The sequence below is a fragment of the Fundulus heteroclitus genome, unplaced genomic scaffold (assembly GCF_011125445.2).
Source record: "Fundulus heteroclitus isolate FHET01 unplaced genomic scaffold, MU-UCD_Fhet_4.1 scaffold_51, whole genome shotgun sequence".
Lineage (NCBI taxonomy): Eukaryota > Metazoa > Chordata > Actinopteri > Cyprinodontiformes > Fundulidae > Fundulus > Fundulus heteroclitus.
In genome coordinates this window covers 1979922-2002990 of record NW_023396934.1, presented here as the reverse complement: position 1 = coordinate 2002990, position 23069 = coordinate 1979922, and the positions used below count along the sequence as shown (strand labels likewise).

The window sequence follows — 23069 nt, the reverse complement described above, 5'->3', positions numbered from 1 at the left end:
TAAAAGATAACCTTTGTATTTTAGGTGAAAATCAGCTGGGAAATGTGCAATCAGTGCAATTTTGTCCAGATGATCTCCACCAGGAGATTAAAGAAACAACTGTTAGAACTTTAGCAAAGATATAGTTATATAAAACAACCCCAGGGGCGAGCAGACCTAGAAAGACTGACCATGTGTAACTACCTACCACACACACTTTTATCCAGGTGGTGGGTTAATTAGAAGCAGACTTGTGCCTGCGTGTGTCTGCAAAAACGTTCTTCTCTCTTTAAAAGCTTCTCAGCAGAGAATGGAGCCACACACACACAAAGTGTTAGCTGATTTGTTGCAGACAAGAGGTTGAGGCAGTTTGTTTTGGAGATAACCTAATGTGATTGTTGACCTCTGCTCGACTCAGATTTGGCTTCCCTAAACAAAATGCAGAAAGGGGTGGACATAGGAGACATTTGAGTTAATCAGTTTGGAATTATGATTTTGCAAAATATGTTGTAGCACTGCTGTGTCTAACATTTTCGATGACCAACACATGAATCAGTTATGAATTAGATCTGCATTTAGAATGATAATTACTACAGGTCTCTCTCCACCCCCCGGCCCAGGCCCTCGGTTCAGTGTTGGCTTTTCTCTTTCTACAAAGATAAAATAGAAAAACTGAGCAAAGCCTGGTTGCCTGGTTGCAATTATAGGTTTGATGTTTTCATTCTATAACATTTTGGACTTTTTTGCTCTCATTCAAATTGTTTTTAAGGATAAATTTTATCACCTGGGTAACATGTCTCTCACAGCGGCCTAAGCGCATGCTTTAGCTTGTGGACAAGATTACTGCCATGTTGTGTTTTCAGCTGCATGAATCCTGCAAAATACCAAAACAGGGCTTGCTTTGTTCCAATGTTGAACTTTCTGCATGAATTACCTGTATGTTTTAATCTTAATTATTAAGTGCTTTTATTGACTGTTAATATAGTGCGAATAATCACAGTCCCCTAAAATTTGAATAGATTTTTTTATGTTTTCTTATGAAATTATTTTAACCAGGCATTTGTGTGTATGTGTATACCTTATTGAAATTTTATTGACTTATGTATTACATATATATCACAGGAAAATGTAATCAAAATAAAGAGAAATATGTCTGAAAACTGAAATTTTCTAAATATACGAGCAACAGTGTTTTCATTAGATCTTCTTTTATCACATAAGCCATCCAGATTCTTTAGATTTCCAAAGTTAGTAACTCAATTAATAGTCTGCCACTGCAGACTGCTAATTTCGCCAACCGTTCCACTGGAAGAATCTATAAATGATTTTCATTTTTTGAAATTTGAAATAGATTTGGCTTTTAGCTAACTTTTAGTAATTAACAATATTTATTCCTAATATAATCTTTGACAAAAAGGCAGCCTTCTTTCCGTTGGACATTGAATTACACTAAACCTTTCCTATTTTAAATTAAATTTGATAAATGCCACAATAATGAGAGAGAGAAAAAAAATAATTACAAATTCATAAATGTACACAAACCAAGATTACTGTGAACGTGTCACTGTCATGTTTGTTCTTTTGTGAAGGATCCAAGTGCAGGGGCAGACTATGGTACACAAGGACAAAACAAAGGCAAAACAATCGGACAGTGTCACACGGAGCAACGGAGAAACAAGCTGTCTAACAACAGGATCCAGCCAGGATCAGTGATCTTAAATACTGAGGGAGGAATTGAGAATGACACACAATGCAGGTGAGTTAATCAGGGGTTAATGTGGAGCCGCTGAGGGAGCAGGAATGCAGGAAGACTGGGGGAGGGAGACTAACGCAAATGGAATTGAACTAACAGATAACAAAAGTACTAACCAAGGGAAAAAAATGCCAACACTGATCAAAGAGAATCAAATCCAAATGCACAAAGAAGAGAACACAAGAATAAACTACGATTAGATTTTTGATCTCTAATCAGTAATTACTATCTCCTCCTTTCAGTGTATACAGGACCAGAATCTTTGGTTTTGGGGCAGAAATTATCATGTCTGACCTAAACACATTCATGTCTAGGACCCAGAATCTGTCTCCATCCTGAACCGTGATCAGACATGTCCATGCTGTTTATACTCCATATAGTTTTTATACATATAACATATAAATGTGACACCTTCCAGCATCTGGAAATTACACCTGATGATGAACCAGGCTTGTAAGGCTAGGCAAGTTTATTTGCATAGCACACTTCTTAATAAGACATTTTGAAGCGCTGTACATGAACAGAACATAAGAAAATAAAACATCACAGAGGAAAGCATATTACAGTGTAAATAAGTTTTTAACCTTAATTGAAAATAACTCAGGGTCTCAGCACTTTTACAGTGTTCTGGGAGTTTGTTTCAGATAACTGGAGCGCAAGTACTAAATACTGCTTCTCCATGTTTGGTTCTGGGTATGCAGAGTGGGCTTGAGCCAGAAAACAGGTTAAGACTGTAGAGCACAGTTCTTAACCTGGTAACATGCTTGACGTCTCAAGCTTTTTCCATGATGTCACACCGTTGAGCAGTGTATTTAAATTACATGCAGAGGTTTGTCTCCGTTGGACTCAATTGTTGCAGATTAAACCTCATATTCAGAAGCTTAAAAAGATGTGACATCATCATTCAAGCTTTTACTGATTCTCTGAAGGCAATAATAGTTTTTGGACAGAAAAACTTCACAATGTTAAGAAAGTATAACTAAATTGTCTAAAAGATTATGTCTCCTATTATCTGGCATTTAGCAAATAATGGAATTTTGCGGATGAAGGAGGGCCCAGGTGCGGAGCGTAGCAATATCAAAAACTGAAGTTTTAATAATGAAAAAAGAATGAAAAATGAAAAAAAGTCATCAAGGGTGGAACAATGGGTAGAGCAAACAGAGGGTCAAACAGTAGGATGAAACAGAAAATATCTGGAAACCAGAATCCAGAGCAAAATACTGGAACATGAGGTAGAGCAACTTAAGGAACCAACAGAAAACTAAGAAACACAGCTAGCCTCTATACTAACGGGAGGTGTGGTGAATGACATGGGCTACAGGTGTGAGCAATCAGGTCGTGATGGGGAACAGCTGAGACCAATGAAGACAAAAGAGCTAAAAGGAGGAGTGTAATGAAAAGGAATTGAACAGAAAAAAACACATAGACGAGATCTAACAAAAATAATAACAAATGTACAAAAAACCCAAGAATAAGATAAAAATAATAAGATAAAAGAATCAGCTATTGCAGCCCATCAATCTGGAGGGGTTATGACTCTGTTTTAAAACAATTGGCCCAACATAATGCAGTGAAAACAAATTATTTAGAGGAAAAACAATTAAGACAGCTGCCACCCTGTCTTGAACACTCTCATAAAACTCATTACATTTTTTAATGAACCTTTGAGAAGATATTTTGACAGTTAAATTTCTTTACTGAATTTGATTTCCTTCCATTTAATTCAAAACATGTTGCTTTTCTGACAACAAAAGAAAATCCAGAGTGGCGAGGGAATGACAGAAATGAGAGTTTATGGGACATTTGTCGACCTCTGACCGCGTGGTTAAAGACGAATTTCTCTGTAATTATATTTAAGCGACAGCTGGAATGTGGGGTTCTGTCACATTAAAATCAGACTTTTGGAATTTAAGCATTCCCTTCATAGCTTCTACAGTCACAGAGGCTTATTTTTCTTTCTCATTAAATGACTATGAATACTTTTGATGACATACATTTGATCTCAAAGGTTGCTCGATACAATCATACCAAGGCCCGTCTGGTACGATGATGGCTTATCGTCTTATCTTTGTTTCTGTTTCTGCTGTCAAAAGGCCAGACCTTACGTCATCATGATCGAGTTCAGGTAGATGTCCAACTGCTCCAGGCTCTTGTCCCACTGGTAATTAACACATTTTCCAAGTGATTTAAGGTTCCAGAGTGCAGCTTTTCATGAGTTTGCACAGACTTTTGGAAGGGCAGAGGGAGGGTTAAGTGATGGAGAGGCAGTGTCATGTTTCTGTAAAAGCACTGAGTTTCCACGGGGCAGGAGGACTTTTCTTTGTGTGGAGTTGTGGCTTATTTGCATGTGACCCTCCTTCTTATTCTGGATTGGCCGGCGTCCCTGCTGGCATGTGAAAACACATATCCAAACTCACTTAGTTGGAGGAGAACTTCCCTGAGCTCAGGATGAACTGAGAGGCAGGAACGGCAGCAGCTGTGAGTGAGTAACAGGAGGCAGACAGAGGCTGGAGGTTACGGAGAATGACATGATGATATCTTAATTCTGAGTTTCTGATTTGTTTTTTTTTTCTAAAGCAACAAAAGAGATTTTTTTTGCTTTGTTTGGGCTTTTTCTCAAAACCAAACAGTTGCTATAGTTATGTAGCTGTAGTTGGGTTTTGCAAGAGGAAATTATTTTCTCTCATAGGAAGGATTACTTTTCAAAATAATCTTCAAATCCGTTTTTCTTTAGTTTTAGACATAAAAGGTTATTTAGCCATTATATTTACTGACAGTAATAATGTCAGTTTAGCCTGTACATAAAAGGTAAATGTTACTCTACATCACAATGCTGCTGGCTCTGCTTCTGGTTCTAAGCCTTTCCTCTGAGACTCTCTCCTCTGAGTCATCTTCAATAACCATCCATTACAAAGTTTGGGAGGAGCAGCCGGCGGGAACTCGGGTCGGCCGTCTGTTGGACGACCTCCGGCAGAAGGATGAAGTTGGCCCTCTGGAGGATTTCCAGGTGGTGGAGCAGGTAAAGGCCCTTCCTTTCTCTGTCACGGTTCGAGATGGGGTTGTCTCCACCCAAGGCCGGCTGGACAGGGAGGAGCTGTGCCGGGGATCTGACCTTTGTGAGGTGGCCTTCAGCGTCCTCTACAGGAAAAGTGGAGCTGTTAACTGTCTGCGGGTTCGTGTAGAAGTGATGGACCTAAACGACCACAGTCCCAGCTTCTCTAACACCACCCAGGAAGTGGAGATCTCAGAGACAGCACCCCTTCGGATGCGCATCCCTTTAGATCGAGCAGTAGATCCTGATGCAGGGCCCAATGGCCTACAGACCTATTCTCTTCAAGTCAATCAACACTTTGCTTTAGATGTGACTGATGCTCCTTTAGGGTCAAAACAAGCAGAGTTGGTAGTTATCAAAGAACTTGACAGGGAGGCTCAAGGCTCCTTTGACCTGATCCTGGTGGCATATGATAAAGGGAACCCACCAAAGTCTGGGAGCTTATTAGTTCACGTTGTAATCCAAGACTCAAATGATAACAGCCCAGCTTTTGAGGAGACCAGTCCAACTGTGACTCTACGTGAGGATACAGCCATTGGGACAACCATCATCAAGCTTACAGCAACTGACCCGGACCAAGGTGCCAATGGAGAGGTAGAGTACTTGTTCAGTAAGCACACACCTCCAGAATTTCAAAAGCTCTTCCATGTGGATTCACAGACTGGAGAAGTAATTGTAACGGCTCCTTTGGATTATGAGAGAGAGAGATCCTATGAGCTCATTATACAGGCTATTGACCATGGTCCCAACAGTATGCCAACTCACTGTAAACTACATATCAATCTTGTAGATGTAAATGATCACGCACCAAGGATTAGCGCAAAATGGCTCACACCCACATCCGCTGTCCCCACTGTCTTGGAAGGAGAACCGATCGACACGTTTCTTGCAATGGTGACAGTTAATGATGCAGATTCTGGAAAAAATGGGGATGTGAGTGTGATTATTCAAGAAGGATCAGGCCCTTTTCATCTTAAATATATCAATCATGACAACTACTTGATTGTAACAAATGACTACTTGGATCGTGAGAAGGTTATGAATTATACCATCAAGCTCATTGCTCGGGACAATGGAAACCCACCTTTGGTTACTGTTGAAAACCTGCCAGTTTCTGTTCTGGATGTAAATGACAATGCCCCAGTGTTTTTTGCCTCTATTTATAAGGCATCAATTAAGGAGAACAATGCTATAAAGGATGCAGTTCTTGAGGTTAAAGCCAGTGATGATGACCAGGGACTCAATGGAAAGGTTTCCTACCAAATAAAGGGTCTTATTGAGCAGGAACATTTCTCTATTCATCCAACAACTGGAATTATAAGAGTACTTCGCAGTTTGAACTATGAGGAATCTCAGAACTACTCTTTCATTGTGGAGGCTGTGGATTATGGACACCCTCCACTAACTGGTACAACCACAGTACAGATTAATGTTGAGGATCTAAATGACAACATTCCAGTCATCAAGGAACCAAATCCAAAGAATGGGGTGGTTTCTGTAAGTATCCCAGTGAATGCATACAAAGGAGAGATTGTGACTGAGCTTGGAAATGATGCAGAACCCACATCTTCGCTGATTAATAACTCCGTCATGGATGGATTCAAGGGATTTCTTGCCTCCACAATAAAAGCGGAAGATCCAGACTCAGGACTCAATGGACAGCTAAAATATATAATTTCAAACAGAAACCATAATGATTTGTTCTGGATGGATCAAGAAACAGGCCAGTTATTTGTAAATGCCACCAATGCCACTGAGCTCATTGGGAGAACTTTTAAGATGGAGCTTGTTGTATCAGACATGGGCACTCCTAGTTATGAGACTAAGGCCACTCTTGAGGTGACCTTCATCAGTCTCCAGGACCACTTGAAAAACTCCTCACCAGGAAACAGAGGGCAGCTCAGTTTCACTATGATGATGGCCATCTGCCTGGGCGCCACATGCCTGCTTCTTTTGTTGGCCATTGCGATGGTGACAACGTTTTGCCGACCCGAGAAACGGGACAATCATGCTTACAACTGCAGACAGGCCGAATCTAGCTACACCCGGCATCCTCGGCGGCCACAGAAAAACATCAGAAAATCTGACATACAGCTAATTCCAGTGATCAGAGGGCGCAAAGAGGAGCCTTCTGAGGATGACAGTGAGATCCAGCCTCTGAACCCTCCTGCACTGCCAGAAGATCAACAAACCAGGATGCAGTATAACTTCATACCATCAGTTATGAAAACCAACTACCTTTCCCAAGGCTATCCAGATGGGGATTCTTCTCATCATGTTGGCCATCACTGCAAAACTCTCAGGAAACCTGGAAATATTGAACTTGATGAGACTTTGGCCCTGACACCAGCTACATCATATCAGACCCTCTGCAAAACCAGAAACCCTTCCTCCTCCTCTTCTTCGCTGTCACATTTTAGCACCTTGAAACGTAATAAGCTGCACCCGGAAGGAGAAGAATTGTGCTCTCAGCGTTCCGCATCGCAGACGACTCTAAGGAGGCCAAAGACATCAGACGGTCAGAAAGATGCAGAACACCAACAAATGCTTCGAAACCTGGTTCGTCTCTCCATGGCTGCGTTTGGAGACACCATTGAGCTTTCCTCAGCTTCCCCAGAGGTGCAGGTGAGATGTACTTTCATATTAATAGCTTGATTGTTCTTTACATAAATTCACAAACTGCTCATTCGTGTCATTGCGTTTCAAGAATCTGAATGAAATTAACCGGTAGTGTCTCCTGTAAACTCTTTAAATCCCATCTTTAAGCTTGAATCGTATACTATGGGTTCAGAAGTTACATTCATGGCAGAACAGATCAAGTTGAATTGTTAAACACACCCATCTGCTTGACATTAATGAATTCAGTAATCCGCTGGATAATTCTCTAATGTGTTCTTATTTACATTCTCTGCTGCAGCTCAAACATTAAGACTAATGCATGGCTGCTGCTGCCGCTGCTGCTGGCTCTCATTTAAATACCATTTACTCAGATCTAAAATGTGTGATCACATTTATTTCAACATGTGCTTACAGTTAGCGATGGAGTAATTAAGTGTCCCCCCCTGCAGACTTTTAGATTAATCTGAAGTGAAGTCCATTAGAGAGTAAAGATGTAGGCCCGACAGTCCCCCACCCCCACCCCTGTCTCTCGCACACAGCTTCGCTTACAGCAGCCTCCAACCCCTTTTTTTTTGCCTCCTGTATGATGGTTCATTATGACGCCCTAAAGGCTGAAGTCAATGGGGTGGGAGGTGGGGGAGGTTGGTGGTGGTGGTGGTGTGTGTGTGTGTGTGTGTGGGTGGGGGGGGGGGGCTCCATGATGCCTAGAGCATTGAATACATTGAGGTATTGAGTCACAAAAAAAAAACAGAGCAACTGTGACATTCGTTTTCTTACTGAATATCATGTATCTGGTTCCTTCTGAAGCCTGGAGGAGGAGGAGGATGGATGGGGGTTGGAGCCAGCCAACATAAACTGTGATGTGTTTGTAGTGTAATCTAAAACCACCCTGACACATCACTCTGTTACTGATAAATGACCCCAAAATCACTTTTACTGAACAGAGAAGGAAGAAAAACAGATCAGCCTAAAAACAACTCAGATCCACAACCAGACCTGTCAGCTACAGACGCTCAGTCTGGAGAGAATTAACAACAATGTACCATGCCAGAAATAACATCTGAGGCATTACTTGTTACATGGAAGCCATTTTTAATCTTTCTATTTCAGTTAGAAGCTGATTTAAAACATTAAATGTATTTTCATTTATCTGTAAAGTACATGCAATATGATGTAAAAGTCTAGATTTTGACTAATTTTTCCACACTGATTTGATTAGTGCCTGTAAACTAAACCACTCAGGAAGTTATCCGATACCTTACCTCACCTTACCTTACCTTACCTTACCTTACCTTACCTTACCTTACCTTACCTTACATATTTCAGCCAGTAAAAAGCTCATAAACATAAGAGATGACCTCTGGAAGTTTGTCAGAAAGACACAGCCATCTCGCGGATCTTCAAATTTCCAATCAAACTGTGCACCTTAATGAGGCTGAAATTCATTCGGATGTTTTAGGCAACAATGGTTTGCGAATAACAACTCCTGGTAATTAGCAATACTACACAAACATTTATAGAATGCAAATAGCTTTATGGGTCAAAACATAGATGGAATGAATTTACAGAGATCTTCGGAAGTAGATGAGTGATGATTTCTTTTGATGATTTGAAGAATCATCAAAAAAACTTTAGCAAGTTTCCAAACGTCTGAAAAAGCAGAGTGACAGAGTTTGAAATCATTGTGTTGATACAATGTGAGAGCTTGACACATCACAGGTAATTCATTTGTCGGACATTGAATCTGACAAAACCTGACCCTGTTTTAGGTCAGTTATTATTCTGATGTCAATTTCTGTTTACTATGTGCCAGAAAAATAAGTGATTCCGAGAAAATTGTGTACTCCCTCCAAATTTAGAATTTCACATATGTATCCTTCGCATTTAATAAAATAGCTTTTAAACTGTATGACTGGCATCATACATTTTTGGTAGTGTTCTACAAGCTTCTTATAATAGTTTGCTGGAAATTTTGTTCCATTCCTCCTGACTGAGCAGGTAGAACTGAGTCAAGTTTGTAGGCTGGCCTGACCCTCTCCCAGTAAAACACTCCCACAACATAATGGGGGTGCTAGTGCCTATCTCCAGCGGTCAAGAGGTGGAGTACAAAGCAACAGAGGATGTCCCCTACAATTAGGTTCTTTGTCCATTTCTAAAATGTAATCTGGCTTTTTGTGCCACATTTGGAGAATGGCCTTTTCCTCATTGTGAAAGTAACTTGTTTCACTGTGATCATTTACACTATTTTATCAACTTCAACCAGCATCTTTACAAGGCTTTTTCGCAGTGTGCTGGCATTGATTCACATTTTGCCCTGAAACTAATTCTTCTCTGGCATACAGAATCTGTCTCCTTCCTGCAAGGTATGGTGGCTGGAAATATTCACATTGTGCATAACAATACTTTGGACAGATGAACATGGCACCTTCAGGGAATTGCATATTTTACCCACATGTTAAACAGACTTGTAGAGGTCCACCAATCTCTTGCTGTTATCTTGACTCATTTCTTTTTCTGTGATGTCACTAGGAGGAAGAAGTGTGTTTGAGGTGCTGCCTTCATCAATTGACTTTTAACTGTGCAAACCTCTGAATACTTACTATACATTTAAGTCAAAAGGTATCAAAAATCAGGCGCTAATAGGTGCTGTGAAGAGTTACTTGACCAGTGTAGAAATAGCTTTGGTTTCAAAAGCAAGACTTGGCTAGCTTTCTTATTTAATTAAAGTTATAAAGTCCCTGAATAATGTGTTTTCTGTTAGATTCTGCCAGTTTATTTTTTTACACAATGTAAGCATTGGAATCCTAAGTCAAATTCCTTGTTTGTACCCACAAGCTTGGTGAATAAAGTTGAGTTTGATTTTGTTATTAAAAGTTTAGCCGAGTTTAACAGTTAAGGTTAAAGGACCAAAGAAAGCTAAATGGCTGACCAACGTCACTGAGGCCTAAAGTCATCACCAACGCCCAGCTTAGGACAAAGAATGCAACAAGCCCCAACACCCTCACGTGAATCTCATCAGACAGGAAGAGGCCTTGTTAGTCTGCGCCAAGCTGCTGTCTTCCCCAACCCTCCCGGTCGTCCCAGTTGGCACTCAACATGCCTCAGATGTTTCTCTCCTCCCTTGAGGTAAAAGAGGAAGAGGCCTACTGGACGGCTGGGATGTTTGAGACCCACTATTTACCTCCACACGACATACACATCCATATTTCTCTGTCCAACCTGGAAGGAAGCTGAGCAAGAGAAGAATGGGCTGTTACGCAGAGGCCATTTCCTGTCACCACAGTGGCATACACGTGCAAAAAAACACAACAATTATGGCTACAACAGTCAGAAATGAGTATACACACTCACCTTTACCATTGTGTGTTTGTGTTTCCTCCCTGGAGTGCAGTGTGTATCCGCTGTATAACAGAGCTGTCAGCAGAAAACTGTGAGCAGTGAGACGGACATATTCGCTCTGTTCTCACACAGTGACTCTAAAGCAAAACAAACGAAAGTTCAACTAAATAAAAGCTGCAATCATTGTTCAGCTGGTCAAAGCCTCAAAAAACACTCTCACTCTTTCTGATGAAAAACACAGAAGCACAAAATAAAGTTTGGCTTTTTTTCTCTCGTGTAAAACAATATTAATTTCTCATCAAATGTGACCTTCAGTAAAGTCGGAATGGTGTTAAACTCTTAAAAAAACCTCTAACACCCGTTTTAGCAGCATTTCTCAAATCCCTAACTTAAGAACATGGTCAAATTACTAAACAATGCTAAACAATCACCTATTTATTATTTTCCACCTCTTCTCTTCTGCAGCAGATCTCTCAGCTTCTCTCCCTACTGCGTCAGGGTCAGCTGCAGCCAAGGACAAACTTCCGAGGAAACAAGTATTCCCATCGGAATGGCAGGTGTGTAAGAAGGCTCCCTCTTTGCCTTATAATGCTGATTGCTCTTATAATGTTCCTTTGGAAGATGAGTCCCCGTTTTCTCTAAATAGAAACCTTGAATAATATAAAACCTATAAGCAAAGGATTTAAATGCAGAAATGTTAGCCTTTAGAAAAGAACTGACAGAACTAAATTTGCATAAACCGCTGCATCATTGTAGAGTGGTATAAAAGTGATCTCCTTGCTGCTCTGCTCAACTTTTTAGCAACCTTCAATTCATCTGCATAGTTAGGTCTGATGTCCCTCTTCGTCCTCTTCACAATATACACAGATTTTCCTTTGGGTTTTACTCAGGAGAGTTCAAGCACAGTGGATGTATTTTACTTTTGTCAGATTGAGTATGTGTTAAGCCCTCGTGGAAGATGAAATTAGTATTTACATAAAGCTTGACAGCAGGGAGAAGCATGAAGTGATCCAAAAAATATCCATTAAAGCACTTTAAACTTGAGAAAACACAGTGGACTCTCAAAGGAGTCTGGTGGTGGAGTGGCTTGATAAAGAATGCTAGTGAACTTTTCCTTCATGTTCTTGGGCTCAGAACTCTTTGAACGCCCATCCTCTTTCACAATTATATTTGTGTGATCTTTTCTATTCTTCTGAATAGTCTTGTGTCATATTTAAATTTTCTGAAAGCAAATATTGTTTTCATTAGATGCAAGTTGTACTCATTAAAATTAACAAAATAAAATGCTATGAATATTTAACGATGTGTGTAAAAAATCTACATCACTTTTTAAATTAAATTTCTGAAACAAATTACCTTGACGATGATATTCTAATTTGCTGAAATGCACCTATATAATATTTTAAAACGCTCGCAGCACCTAACAGCTGTCCTCCTGCTGACCTCATCCTGAGTTCACTATACTGCAAAACCCTCGGAGATCCAGCAGGAAAGATCATGATTTAGGATTGTTTTTTCTCCCTTCCTCCTTTTTTGCATCAGCAGAGGTTTTTGTCAGAGCCAGCCGGCTGTAGGTCTTAGGTTATGATCATTGGTGCGCTCCCTGATCAAAAGAATATTCCTCTGTTGCCAGGACACACTGACATTAAAGGCGAAAGCTACCTATTTGAAGAAATGTATTGCTTGGCCTGTTGAACTTTGTAACGTACTGCAGAAGAGAGTGGATTATATTGTTTTCAAGGTTCTCTCGCATAATGCTAAGAAAAATAAAGGTTTGTAAAATTTACTTTTTAAAGCCAATGTATGGAATGTGTGTGGAGAACAGCTGCTTTGTCATCTGCTCTGCGGTTAAATTTTAGTTTATATTTTAAGTGGTCAGGAGATAAAGGGGATACAGGAGATAAAGGCAAACAATCAATGTGACAGAAAGAGTGTCTGCTAACCTCAGAGTGTTGAAGTGCTTTTGTGCACGAAGGCAGGTTAAAACAGCTTTATCGGAGTGATTCAGAGTCCCTGACAGGAAGCAGTTACCCCTGCCTCAGCGTTGATTAGTGAAGAGATTAGATCTGACATCACCTTGATTCACACACTGCCCTGTTTCAACACATACACACCCAAAGGACTTCCTATAGCTTGTGAAGACCTTAGGATGTACTGGCATATTAGATAAAGACAATTCATTTTTGATGAGCTAAGTCTTTTTAAGCTTAAATGAGAACAAAAAGTAAAATGTTTTCAACCACTATTATATAAGAGCTAATTTTCCTGTGCGCTTTTGGGATTTTGTGTGGTTATCAATGCTTTGCCTTTGTCACATTTTGTCATCAACACATGAAACCTGTTCTTGGCTGCAAAGCTGGGTAAATCAGTCTGTGAAGCACGGCTGCATTCTAAAATGCAGCTAAAACCCATTTTTCTGGAGGGATAGGGAGGAGGGGAAAGAAAGGTAGGTTGGCTTGAAGGTCAGGGGAGCATCTGGGAACATTTGTTAAAGGTTAGAGGCAAACATTCCCCAAATAGCTAACAGGAGAAATCAGAGGATTAGTTAAATATTCAGGGAGTGTTCCCTGAATGGTGTTTTTCTCTCAATTGAACAACATTAGGAAAACATAATTACATAGAAATTTCACTGACATTTAGTGAGATGACCTGGAGTAAATATTCACAGAATGTTCTGCAAATGTTCTTTTGTTAGCCGTGATGGTTTTCTAAGATAGCCTGGTTGGATTTAACAAGTTTCGTTTGAACAATGTTTGATTTTTGTTATGTGCACTCACTTCATATATTGTATATGTTCTACTTATTAAACATAATCTTAAACAAGTGAGTACAACCACTGCTGTCTTATCTTAAGCTAAACACTAGCTTAGACAGTATAGCTTCTGTGATTTTCATACATTGACTGATTTCCGCCTTTATGTTCTACTAATATTGCGAAATAAATTAACAAGGTACGTCAGAATCTGTGTATTCCTCTAAAACAAAGACCTCAATTAAATTTAGCATAGGTGAATGTTATTTTTGCTATGCTAGTTTGTACTGTACAACCTATGTAATTTCTCTGGTTCATTTAACTACTTAAGTTAGTTACTTCTCTTTTTTTATTTAGCATTACAGAAGCCACATATTTGAAATTAGAAAATCAGGCTAAATCAATCTAAATGTTCTTACATGTGTCCACAGATATGGAGGTCCGGACTGCTCAGATTGGCAGAGCACCAAAGACAGTGGACATGGAGAGAGTGAGGCTGGCGATGTGGACTGGGAAGCAGGAAGAGACTCGCCCATAGACCCACAACTGGAAGAAGGTCTTAATAACCTGCTCAACAGTTCAGGTAATACATAACAAAATACACAGTATAAAATTCCATGCTTTAATAGAGGATGTTTATGCAAACTGAATATAATATGTTATATAAGCTCCAAAGCCTAAAAGTTAAAACAATATTTGGTTTAACGATTCTTTCCTGGCTATTTCTGTTTGGAGTGTAATTAGATATTTTATTTCAAAGAAGAACCTGAACTTAAACTGGAGCTTTATTTTTTTTTAAACTAACTTACTATTTCAGCAGTGGGCCCTCTGTCGACAAAAGTCTAAAACACAGTAGATTCAATTGGTTTAATTATATCAGCAGTCATTCAGCTTCAATCTTTAAAGGATTTTAAAAACTCTGGTTCCTTGTAAAAAGTCCCAATGTAAAAATGCAGTTAATGTAACCTTTGACATAAAGTCCCTCATCTCTTGCATAAGAAAATAAAGACTGCTCTCTTTCAGTAAATATGTCATAATAGGAGAAAACAGGAAGACAGCAGGAAATAACAAGGGAAACACACAGTGTTACCCTGCAATTTCTACACCCATACATTACATTTTTCAGATTCAAACTGATGGTCGTTTTTATAAAACATCAGCAACACCAGATCACACGAGTGAATCTAAAAAAAAGTTAAATAAATTAATAAATGATTTAAAAAAACTTTTTATGTACAGAAATGCTGAAGACCAATCCAACATGTGTAGATGTTTCCTTTTTCTGATTTACTTACAGCTATAAATGCACAGTTTGTCTGTGCTTCATAATCAAAAGGTTTATCATCAACAAATTGTCATTTGACAGCAAATTACTATCAAAAAATTGCCACTAACAAATCATCAACGTCATGTGTGTCATGCAATGATAAAGTATTAAAAGTGACTTCCATCCCCCATTGAAGCTGATGTTAAGTACTGTATACTGCACATGTATGAAAAAGGCCAAAACTCATGCACAAAACCCAAACTGGATTAGTGTTTAATTAAAGGTTTGTTGGTGTACTTGAGCTTTGATTATCCTGTTCAGAGGATAAGAACATTAAACAGTGCATGTATTAAAAAAAACACACAAACAAAAGATATTGCAGATCCCAATCTGACTTTGGAAAATAAATCTGGTCTTTCCTCTATATGAAAAATACAAAATGTTTGAGAATATCTTCACTTTAAAAGGAAATTGGTAGAAGTAGGTTTGTGTTTGAATGAACTCGTGAGTCTTCATCAAACTTTAAGCAACAAAAATCAAACACACTTGAGACTCATTGTTTAGCCGGGACTTTCTCGTGGTATGAAGGACGCAAGGGTCTGGCTGCGTACAGTAAGTCTGTTAAACAATTTCTTCCTGGTATTGTAGTTTGGAGGCTGTAAGAGCCTCCAGGCGAGCAGGGGGGGGTTTACTGCCTGATGATGGAGGGCCAAGCTTCACTTTATGACTGGTTGGAAGAGAGAGGAACAAAAGAGTGAGTGGGAGTGTGTTTTGTTGTGTGCGCGATGGTTGACTCATCTTCTGGCCTGAAGGGTCTGAGAAGAGCGTAATGCACACCTGAGACCTAACCGGGTGTGTTAAAAGCAGCATTATCGTGGAGCATTTCTCTTTTAATGTGTTTTTTTTTTTTACTTGAATGATTCACAGATATAATCTGTCTTTTCCTTGTATTTTAGGGTAAATTTGTGTGTCAGGTAAGGTTGCTCTGCACAGAGAAACTGTTGGTTACCAGGCTCTTTGGGCAAAATAAAAGGTTAGGTTGAATTTATTTTACAGCCTTCAATGAAAACCACATATTTTATATCCGAGGAATCTTGTGAAACTTCACCTTTCTAGTCTCTCAAAGATAATTTGTACGTTGAGGGGTTGTGGTTTAACGCTGCCAGACAATGAGAGGAACGGGGGAGGTTGAAGGGGAAGGGGTTACTTCAGGGCCAGTTTTGAACCACACTGGGTGGAAACATAAGTCCTCTATTTCTGTGTGTGATGGTACATTAAAGTCACCACATCTGGTTGTGGTTGGATAAAGGAGACCAACAGTTTTTGATCAGTCAAAGCTGAGGAAGGTTTTAATCAATTGCATTTGTGTGTTGGGACAACTTATTTTGGATTTTCATACAGATGCTAAAGTGAAGTAAACTCTGGAGTCTCTACTTTATGAGAGGAAAAGGTCTGTCTGGCTTTGCAAACTATTTTTCACTTGAAAATGTCTAATTAGCTAAATACCAACCTCAGCTCAGCGAAGTCTGTTGTCGTGAAGCGAGAGCTAAAAGGCCAAATTCACCAGTTTACTAGTTGATCACTGTTCCAGTCTCCTCTACTATCACTGATTAATCATCAAAAGAATATAATCACTAATTCTAATGAAATTAGGTTGTTCCACAGAATAAGTTGAGTACTTTTTTTATTTACATAGCCCTTTTCACTGATTAAAAAGAAAAATATCACAAAGTGCTTCACAGTATATTGAAAAGTTTTTGAAAAGTTAAAAACATAATGAGAAATCCTCAAAATTACTTCAGAGTAACAGGATTAATGCACAGGACCTTTTGTAAGGTGAATTAAAAAATATATGTTTTGAGCTTATTTTTAAAAGAGACCACTGAGTCCACAGTTCTCAGACGCAGGGGAAGAAAGTTTCAGATTCTGGATGGATGGATAGATGGATCATTCAGTTTGGTTCGCTTCAACTGAGTTAATTTAATTCTAATTCAATGTTATCAATTACATCTCTAAATAAGCTTGACACAGTATCATAATCAGCAAATTGTTCCCAGCAGAATTTGTTTTTCTAGCATCAACAGAGAGTTCACACAGAGAGTAATAAATCTATGTAAATATAAATCTATATCTCTATATAATCTAAAGCTGTGGATCTTTGGAGTTTATTTTGGTAGGTCTTTGTGTTTTTTTAACTCTTGGAAAACATTACATAACATTATTAAAACTGTCCTGTATACATACAGCCATATTCAATAAATTAGAATCTGCAGTGCAATGAGGCTTGTTTGTCAGACTAACAGTACTTTTTGAAAATAGCAGCCTTTGAGCAAGTATTAAACATACTTTTCATTAAGCCCTCATTTCTGTATTATTATTTTATTGTCTTAATATAATATTCTATTATTTAATGTATGTTTTTATGTAATGTTTTTAATATAGCGTCATAATTAACAGAAACAAAGGCTGGAAAATATCTGTATTTGTGTAGTTATTCTATTTAATGTGTTTTAGGGAACTAGGTAAATGAAATTAATGAACTTTCCAATGATATTCTAATTATTGAATATGTATATAAATACTTTATAAATTAAAATATATTATAGTCAAAAAAGGGTACTTTATTGCAGCTACTCTGTTCAAAATATGAAGTACCTATTTCATATTAATTTCACACAGAGTAATTTTTTTAATGTTAAACTTAGTAAATTATAATGTTATGCCTTACATCTAATGTGAAATCAAATAAATACCTTCTCAGAAATGTTACATATTACATAATACCGATTTAAAAAATGCTATCATATTACTGAAATGCTATGCTGATGGTATGGCCTAAACATTCACAGAAAAGATTTCTGAACTGGTTGTTGTCCAGCAGTCAGTCATTGACACCCTCCACAATGATTTCCTCCCAGAAAGTTGATTGGAAGGAAAAAGTGATGTAGAAAAATGTGCACAAGCAACAGGGATAATCACATTGTGAAGTAAATCCCACTTTGTTTTTTTTAGAACAGAATTATTGGTAAAAGTTAAAGTGGTTTAGCGTCACATTTTCATACAGTTGACTTCATAAATCCAGTCTTACAATCTCTAAACATCTTCAGTTGATAAAATTTAACAGATTACAGAATGTATTTTTAGCACGAGTGATGCATACAGCTAAGTCTGACTCAATCCTGTGGATACTTGAGCAGATTCCAGCAACATGTTGAGAAGATCTTTTCATGTTTTACAACTAAATTAGATCAGATGAATCCTAAATAGCTTCAAGGGGAACTCAAGCTGTCACAGCAGGAAGAACAGCACATAAACAGGATGGAGCAATGAGGAAAAAGGAAGATTGGGAGATTTAAACAAAAAGATAAACTCCGACATGTATTACAGTTAGCAAATGCATGAAATGAGCCATATAATCATCTGTGTCCCGCTTGTTTGTGAGTCAGAAAGTGGGCTTGCTGTGTTTCTACACAGACACACCCAGTGTTTACGCCTCTTATGGTAACTGAACTCTCCGACTGCAGGAGGTTTGTAGCTTCAGTGTGGACGTGATGTTTAATGCATGCTCAAAAGAGCAAAGGATGCCAGAGATGGCAGGAAGTGCCTGTTAACATCGGCCAGATAAAACCCCCGTGTTGTTTCCTCATTTTCCTGCCTTGTTCTTAGCCAGGAGGCACATAGAAGCCAGCAGGTCACATAACTGGGTTCTTTATATGAAATCTACCCAGATGCTGTAGAACTGGATTAAAAGTAAAACTGCTTTGCAGCTAATTCTGATTTTAGTTTTAGTTTAGAAAAAACAATGGAAGAAACAGAACTTTGGCCCCAAGCATCTGTTTTTATATCATAAACGTGCCATGTCTGTCTTGTTTTGACGGTCTCTGTATGTAAAGTCCCACCGATGCTCTCTAGAGGCTTTTAATTCATTAAAGTTAAGTAGATGGAAGTTGTATTTGTAGCTGCCTTGAGAAGGGAGTCTCAGATTCCCTTCAAGAAAACTCTGACTAGTGCCGGTTCTTCATTGAATAGCGCTCATGGTGAGCCAATCATTCTGCCCCTGCAAAAATACACCTTCTCCTTTAACAAAGCCCTTTCTGAAAGCTCAATATGTAACTTCACAGAAACACAGACAAAATATTAATACAATACTACTTGATCTATGTAGAATGAAGATTTAAAGAATGCTGCTCAGCGTTGTCTTGATCTTAATTGCGCCGTATTTCAGAAAAACTGAGCGAGCTCTCTGTGTATTTTCATTGATAGAATACAGGTTTCCTAAATCTCAAACAGAATTTTTGTTCTGCATACAGTGATTCAGATGACGTCTTACCAGAAGATCATACAGTCCAGGCTTCTGAAAAAAAAAACTGCTGGAATAGTCATTTAGTTTATCATTAAATCACAGATAGCATTCCTAATGACTAAACATCCAGTTACGCCTTAAAATTCTAACAAGTGGAATCAGATCCCTTCCAGAGATTCACATCACTAATAAAAACGAAGCCTTGACACGTGGCGAATAATGTAAAGACTTTGGTATAAAAACTCTTTCTCTTTTAACCAAGTGTTCAGAATTCCTGGTAGTTGAACAAAATGAACACTTTTATTTTTGTTTTCAGATGATGTCTTCTCAGATGTCAGCGACCCTGCCTGGATGGCCAGGCTCTCTCTGCCACTCGCAGCCGATTACCACGACAACGTTTTTGTCCCCAACGGTCCTCCGTCCCCTGAAGGCGAGCTCCCTCCGCGGGGTGGCCTGAACTCCACCTCATCCTTCTCCACCTTTGGTAAATAGTTTAAAAGAAACAACGTATCAAAACTTCAACATACAGTATTCATCCTCTACAACTTTAATAATTTTTTCCTTTACATTGTAACAACCTTTGATGTGTTTTTGGAGGAGACTTTATGTGATAGACTCACACAAAGTGTTGCATAACGGTTAAGTGAAGGAAAGGGATGAATGGCTAACAAAACCTTTCACAAATACATATGGGAAAAGTTTGGCATGCATTTTAGATTTTAGAGCATCTGCTAATGCAATACCAGCTCAGAGTCTTTTTGGTCTCAACCATCTTTGCACATAGAGAGACTGAGTTTATTTTTTATTTTTTTTGGCTATTCTTTTTCTAACACAGCTAAAGCTCAGTCAGATTGGACAGAGAGCGTCTATAAACACCAATTACCTAATCTTGCCACAGATTCTGAACTAGATTTAGATCTGGACGTTATTCTAAACCAATTTATTGTGCCCCAGGTTGTATGTTTCAGATTGTTGTCCTGCTGGACTGGAAACCTCAGACTTAGTATTAAAACCTTTTTACAGCCTCTAACAGGGTTTCATCCATGATTTCCCTCTATCTCCATCCATTTTCTCATCAGCTCTCATCAGCTGCTTTGTCTTTGCTAAAGAAAACTATACCCCCAAAGCATGATGCTGCCACCAACCATATTTCAAAGTGTCAATGAGTGTTAGTTTTGCTTGTTTGTAAAACAATTTAAAACAAATTTTCTTCCTCCTCACGATTGTCTGATATTTTATGCGGCTGTATCACATAAAATCCTAGAATGTCATTGATATGATAAAGTGGAAAGAAACCAGAAGGCACTGTAAAAGTACTCAGTGGCAAATTACGATTCCAGACCAGTTAAATGATCATTTTCACATTTGTCTTGTATGGATTTTTACTGAAAACGTTTTGCTTTTAGTCCTGGTTGGATGTAACCTCTCACCCTCTCCTTATTTCTCAGGTAAAACTCCAGAGAAGGACGGCCAACTGGGAGGAGCTTTGCTTTCTGAGGTCAGCACGCTGTTTGAAATGCTCATGACTCAGAAGGCCGACGCCCACCCGGGCCCTCGGGCCGAAGTCCTGTACAGGCTGTCGGCAGCGTACCGGCGCTCTCTGGGTTTGGATGCTACCACGACAGCTGCAGGCAGCGCCCCAAAGAACTGCTCTGAAAAGAGGCCGGTCATGGCTCCTGCCACAAAACATCAGCACCAATAACTGTAGCATGCATTCAAACATTGCAGAAGAACTGAAGGGAGCCCAAACCAGAAACAGAGAAATGACAACACTGATAAACTTTATTGTCCCGAGAGGGGTAAATTGTCTTGCAGCCATCAAGAACAAATGCAGAGGAAGCACACGAAATAGAAATAACGAAAAGCAAAGAACATGCAACATTCACAGCAAGAGTGCAATCATAAACTTCTACTACAGTTCTTACAAGGGCTCATCAGGTCAAATTATTGATAAGGCTGACACTAAAGGGGACAAATGAACATTTATACATTTTTGTATTACACCTAACCACCATGTTTCTGCAAGCATATGGCAGCAGCCTGTAATTACAAAGAGGGTGGCTTGGGTCAGCAAGGATAGCTTTAGTCTTCCTTATAACTCTAGTCCTGTAGAACTGTGAGAGACTCAAACCAACAAATAAGAGAAAATGTTAAAACTGACTCAATGAATCAGGAATGATAAAAAGCCTGTGATTTTAAACTGTAAAAGCTAATTATCAGCAGTTTTTTGCAGCTATGAGATAGGATCAGGGGATGTCTTCAGGAAGAGTATGGGATAAAGAGCGGTTAATGTTCCACTTTCTAACTGGCTTATCAGCAGGGATAAAAATCTAACATTCTTCACATGTATAACTAATGTAGAACTGCAAAAAATCCCATGTGTGTAATTATTTTACTTAAAAAAACTCTTTAAATCCTTTTTTATCTTTAGACATATGGAGGATGAGGTACGAGGTGTTCAGTTGGTTGCAGACTGCAGTTTATGCCACTTGATGGCGCTGTATCACACGCCGGTGCTTGCGAGTGCAAAACAAACTGAAAGAACTGAAGCAGAAAGCAGCAACTGTATGACGTTATTTTAGATTTTACACAATAATTGGTCAATCTTTAAATAAGAAGGATAGAGATATATTGGAAAAAATACAAAATTAGTGCATGTATTTCTTTAGCATGCCCTGTGATGGACCAGATTTTCCCATCTCTCGCCCAATAATTGCTGGAGAGAAGCACCAACCCCCTGCACAGATAAGCAGTTATACGTAATGGATGGATGGATGGATTTCTTTAGCTTTCATTTTCAAGGGTTTGCTGTTAGTACAATCAAAAATAAAATAAAATGGAGAGATATTTTTTATAACGCAATGATACATTAGGAGCTGTTCTTTCCACAGGTGGAGGTCTTTTAAATATACCATATTTTTTGGACTGTAAGTCACATCCATCAACAAATGGGTCATATAGTGGAAAAGAAAAACATATATATATCGCACCGGGCGACTTATATATGTTTTATATATAACTTATATATGGAGACTTTTTAGATTTCAAAATATTTTGTCATAGACAATAGGAGGCAGTTTGTCAATAGAATGACAGACAAAAAAAGGAAGATTACTCAGGAAAAAACACGTTATTTTGTAAATATAAAGAGGTAAATAGGTTATGAAAAGAACCCATTGTGTTCCATTTACATTCATATGTAGGTGCATTTTTTTTAATTCACAAACTCTGTTAGGCTTACATATTCAAACTTTTAATTTCCCCTCTACCCTCCTCACACGGAAGCAGCAGAAACAGAGCAAACACTTTTTCTCATCATCCTGGCCTTTTGAACAGAAGTAAATCTGCTTAAAGCTGAATCTAAAAGCTGGAAGTCATTGTAAAAGGAGAGAAAACCTACAAAAAGTTGCCCACACAGCAGGAAAAGAAGCAGGTGATCTCCGTCTGTCAGAACCGGATGAAGCCCAAAGGGGAGCAGACGGATATGTTTTCCTTTTCTTTTTCCTCTAAACTAAAATTGCGCTGAAACCAGAAAAGAAGAACAGGAGAAAGTTTGCAATCGTTTAAATCCCTACAGGTTTCTTGTTTCGTTTTCTCAAACAGCACTTTGTACATATTTTTTGTGAATTTTTTCTTCAGTATGAAAATGTATTCTAAATGGAAAACAACTTTTGTAACTTTTATAATAAAATGTGAATCCTGTTTAAACTCTGTCTATCTAAACTCCAGAAGAGTCAAGTTTTTTGTTTTATGAGTTTGCATCAACACGAACATCTGTTTCCATTACAGAGACAGTTGTTTTCCTTTTGGCCTCCTCAGCTGCTCATTTCAGGTCAAGGAGGATATCTTGGTTTAATTTAAAGTGACACATAGTCAAACACGGGGGAACCTTGATGAAAAGCTCTCCAGTGATTTTAAGGTTGTCATTTTGTTAGAGCAGTGCGCCCTCTGGAGTTCAACGATTGTAATTACATTACAGGAAGATTGTTGAAAGGCTTATCTTCA

At 38.7% G+C, this 23069-nt stretch overlaps 1 protein-coding gene across 2 annotated transcripts; it reads left to right on the top strand.

Moving 5' to 3' along the window:
* The first annotated feature begins 4163 nt into the window (after window positions 1–4163).
* On the top strand, window positions 4164–22790 carry pcdh12 (protocadherin 12). 2 transcript variants are annotated; one of them, XM_012853654.3, is made up of 5 exons: window positions 4164–7409; window positions 11211–11299; window positions 13926–14077; window positions 19381–19548; window positions 20513–22790. In XM_012853654.3, the coding sequence occupies exons 1-5, from the start codon at window positions 4545–4547 to the stop codon at window positions 20764–20766; spliced, it is 3528 nt and encodes a 1175-aa protein (XP_012709108.2). In that variant the 5' UTR covers window positions 4164–4544; the 3' UTR covers window positions 20767–22790. The 2 variants fall into 2 exon arrangements, with proteins under 2 accessions (XP_012709108.2, XP_012709107.2); XM_012853653.3 differs by having other exon boundaries at window positions 11208–11299.
* Window positions 22791–23069: the final 279 nt, after the last annotated feature.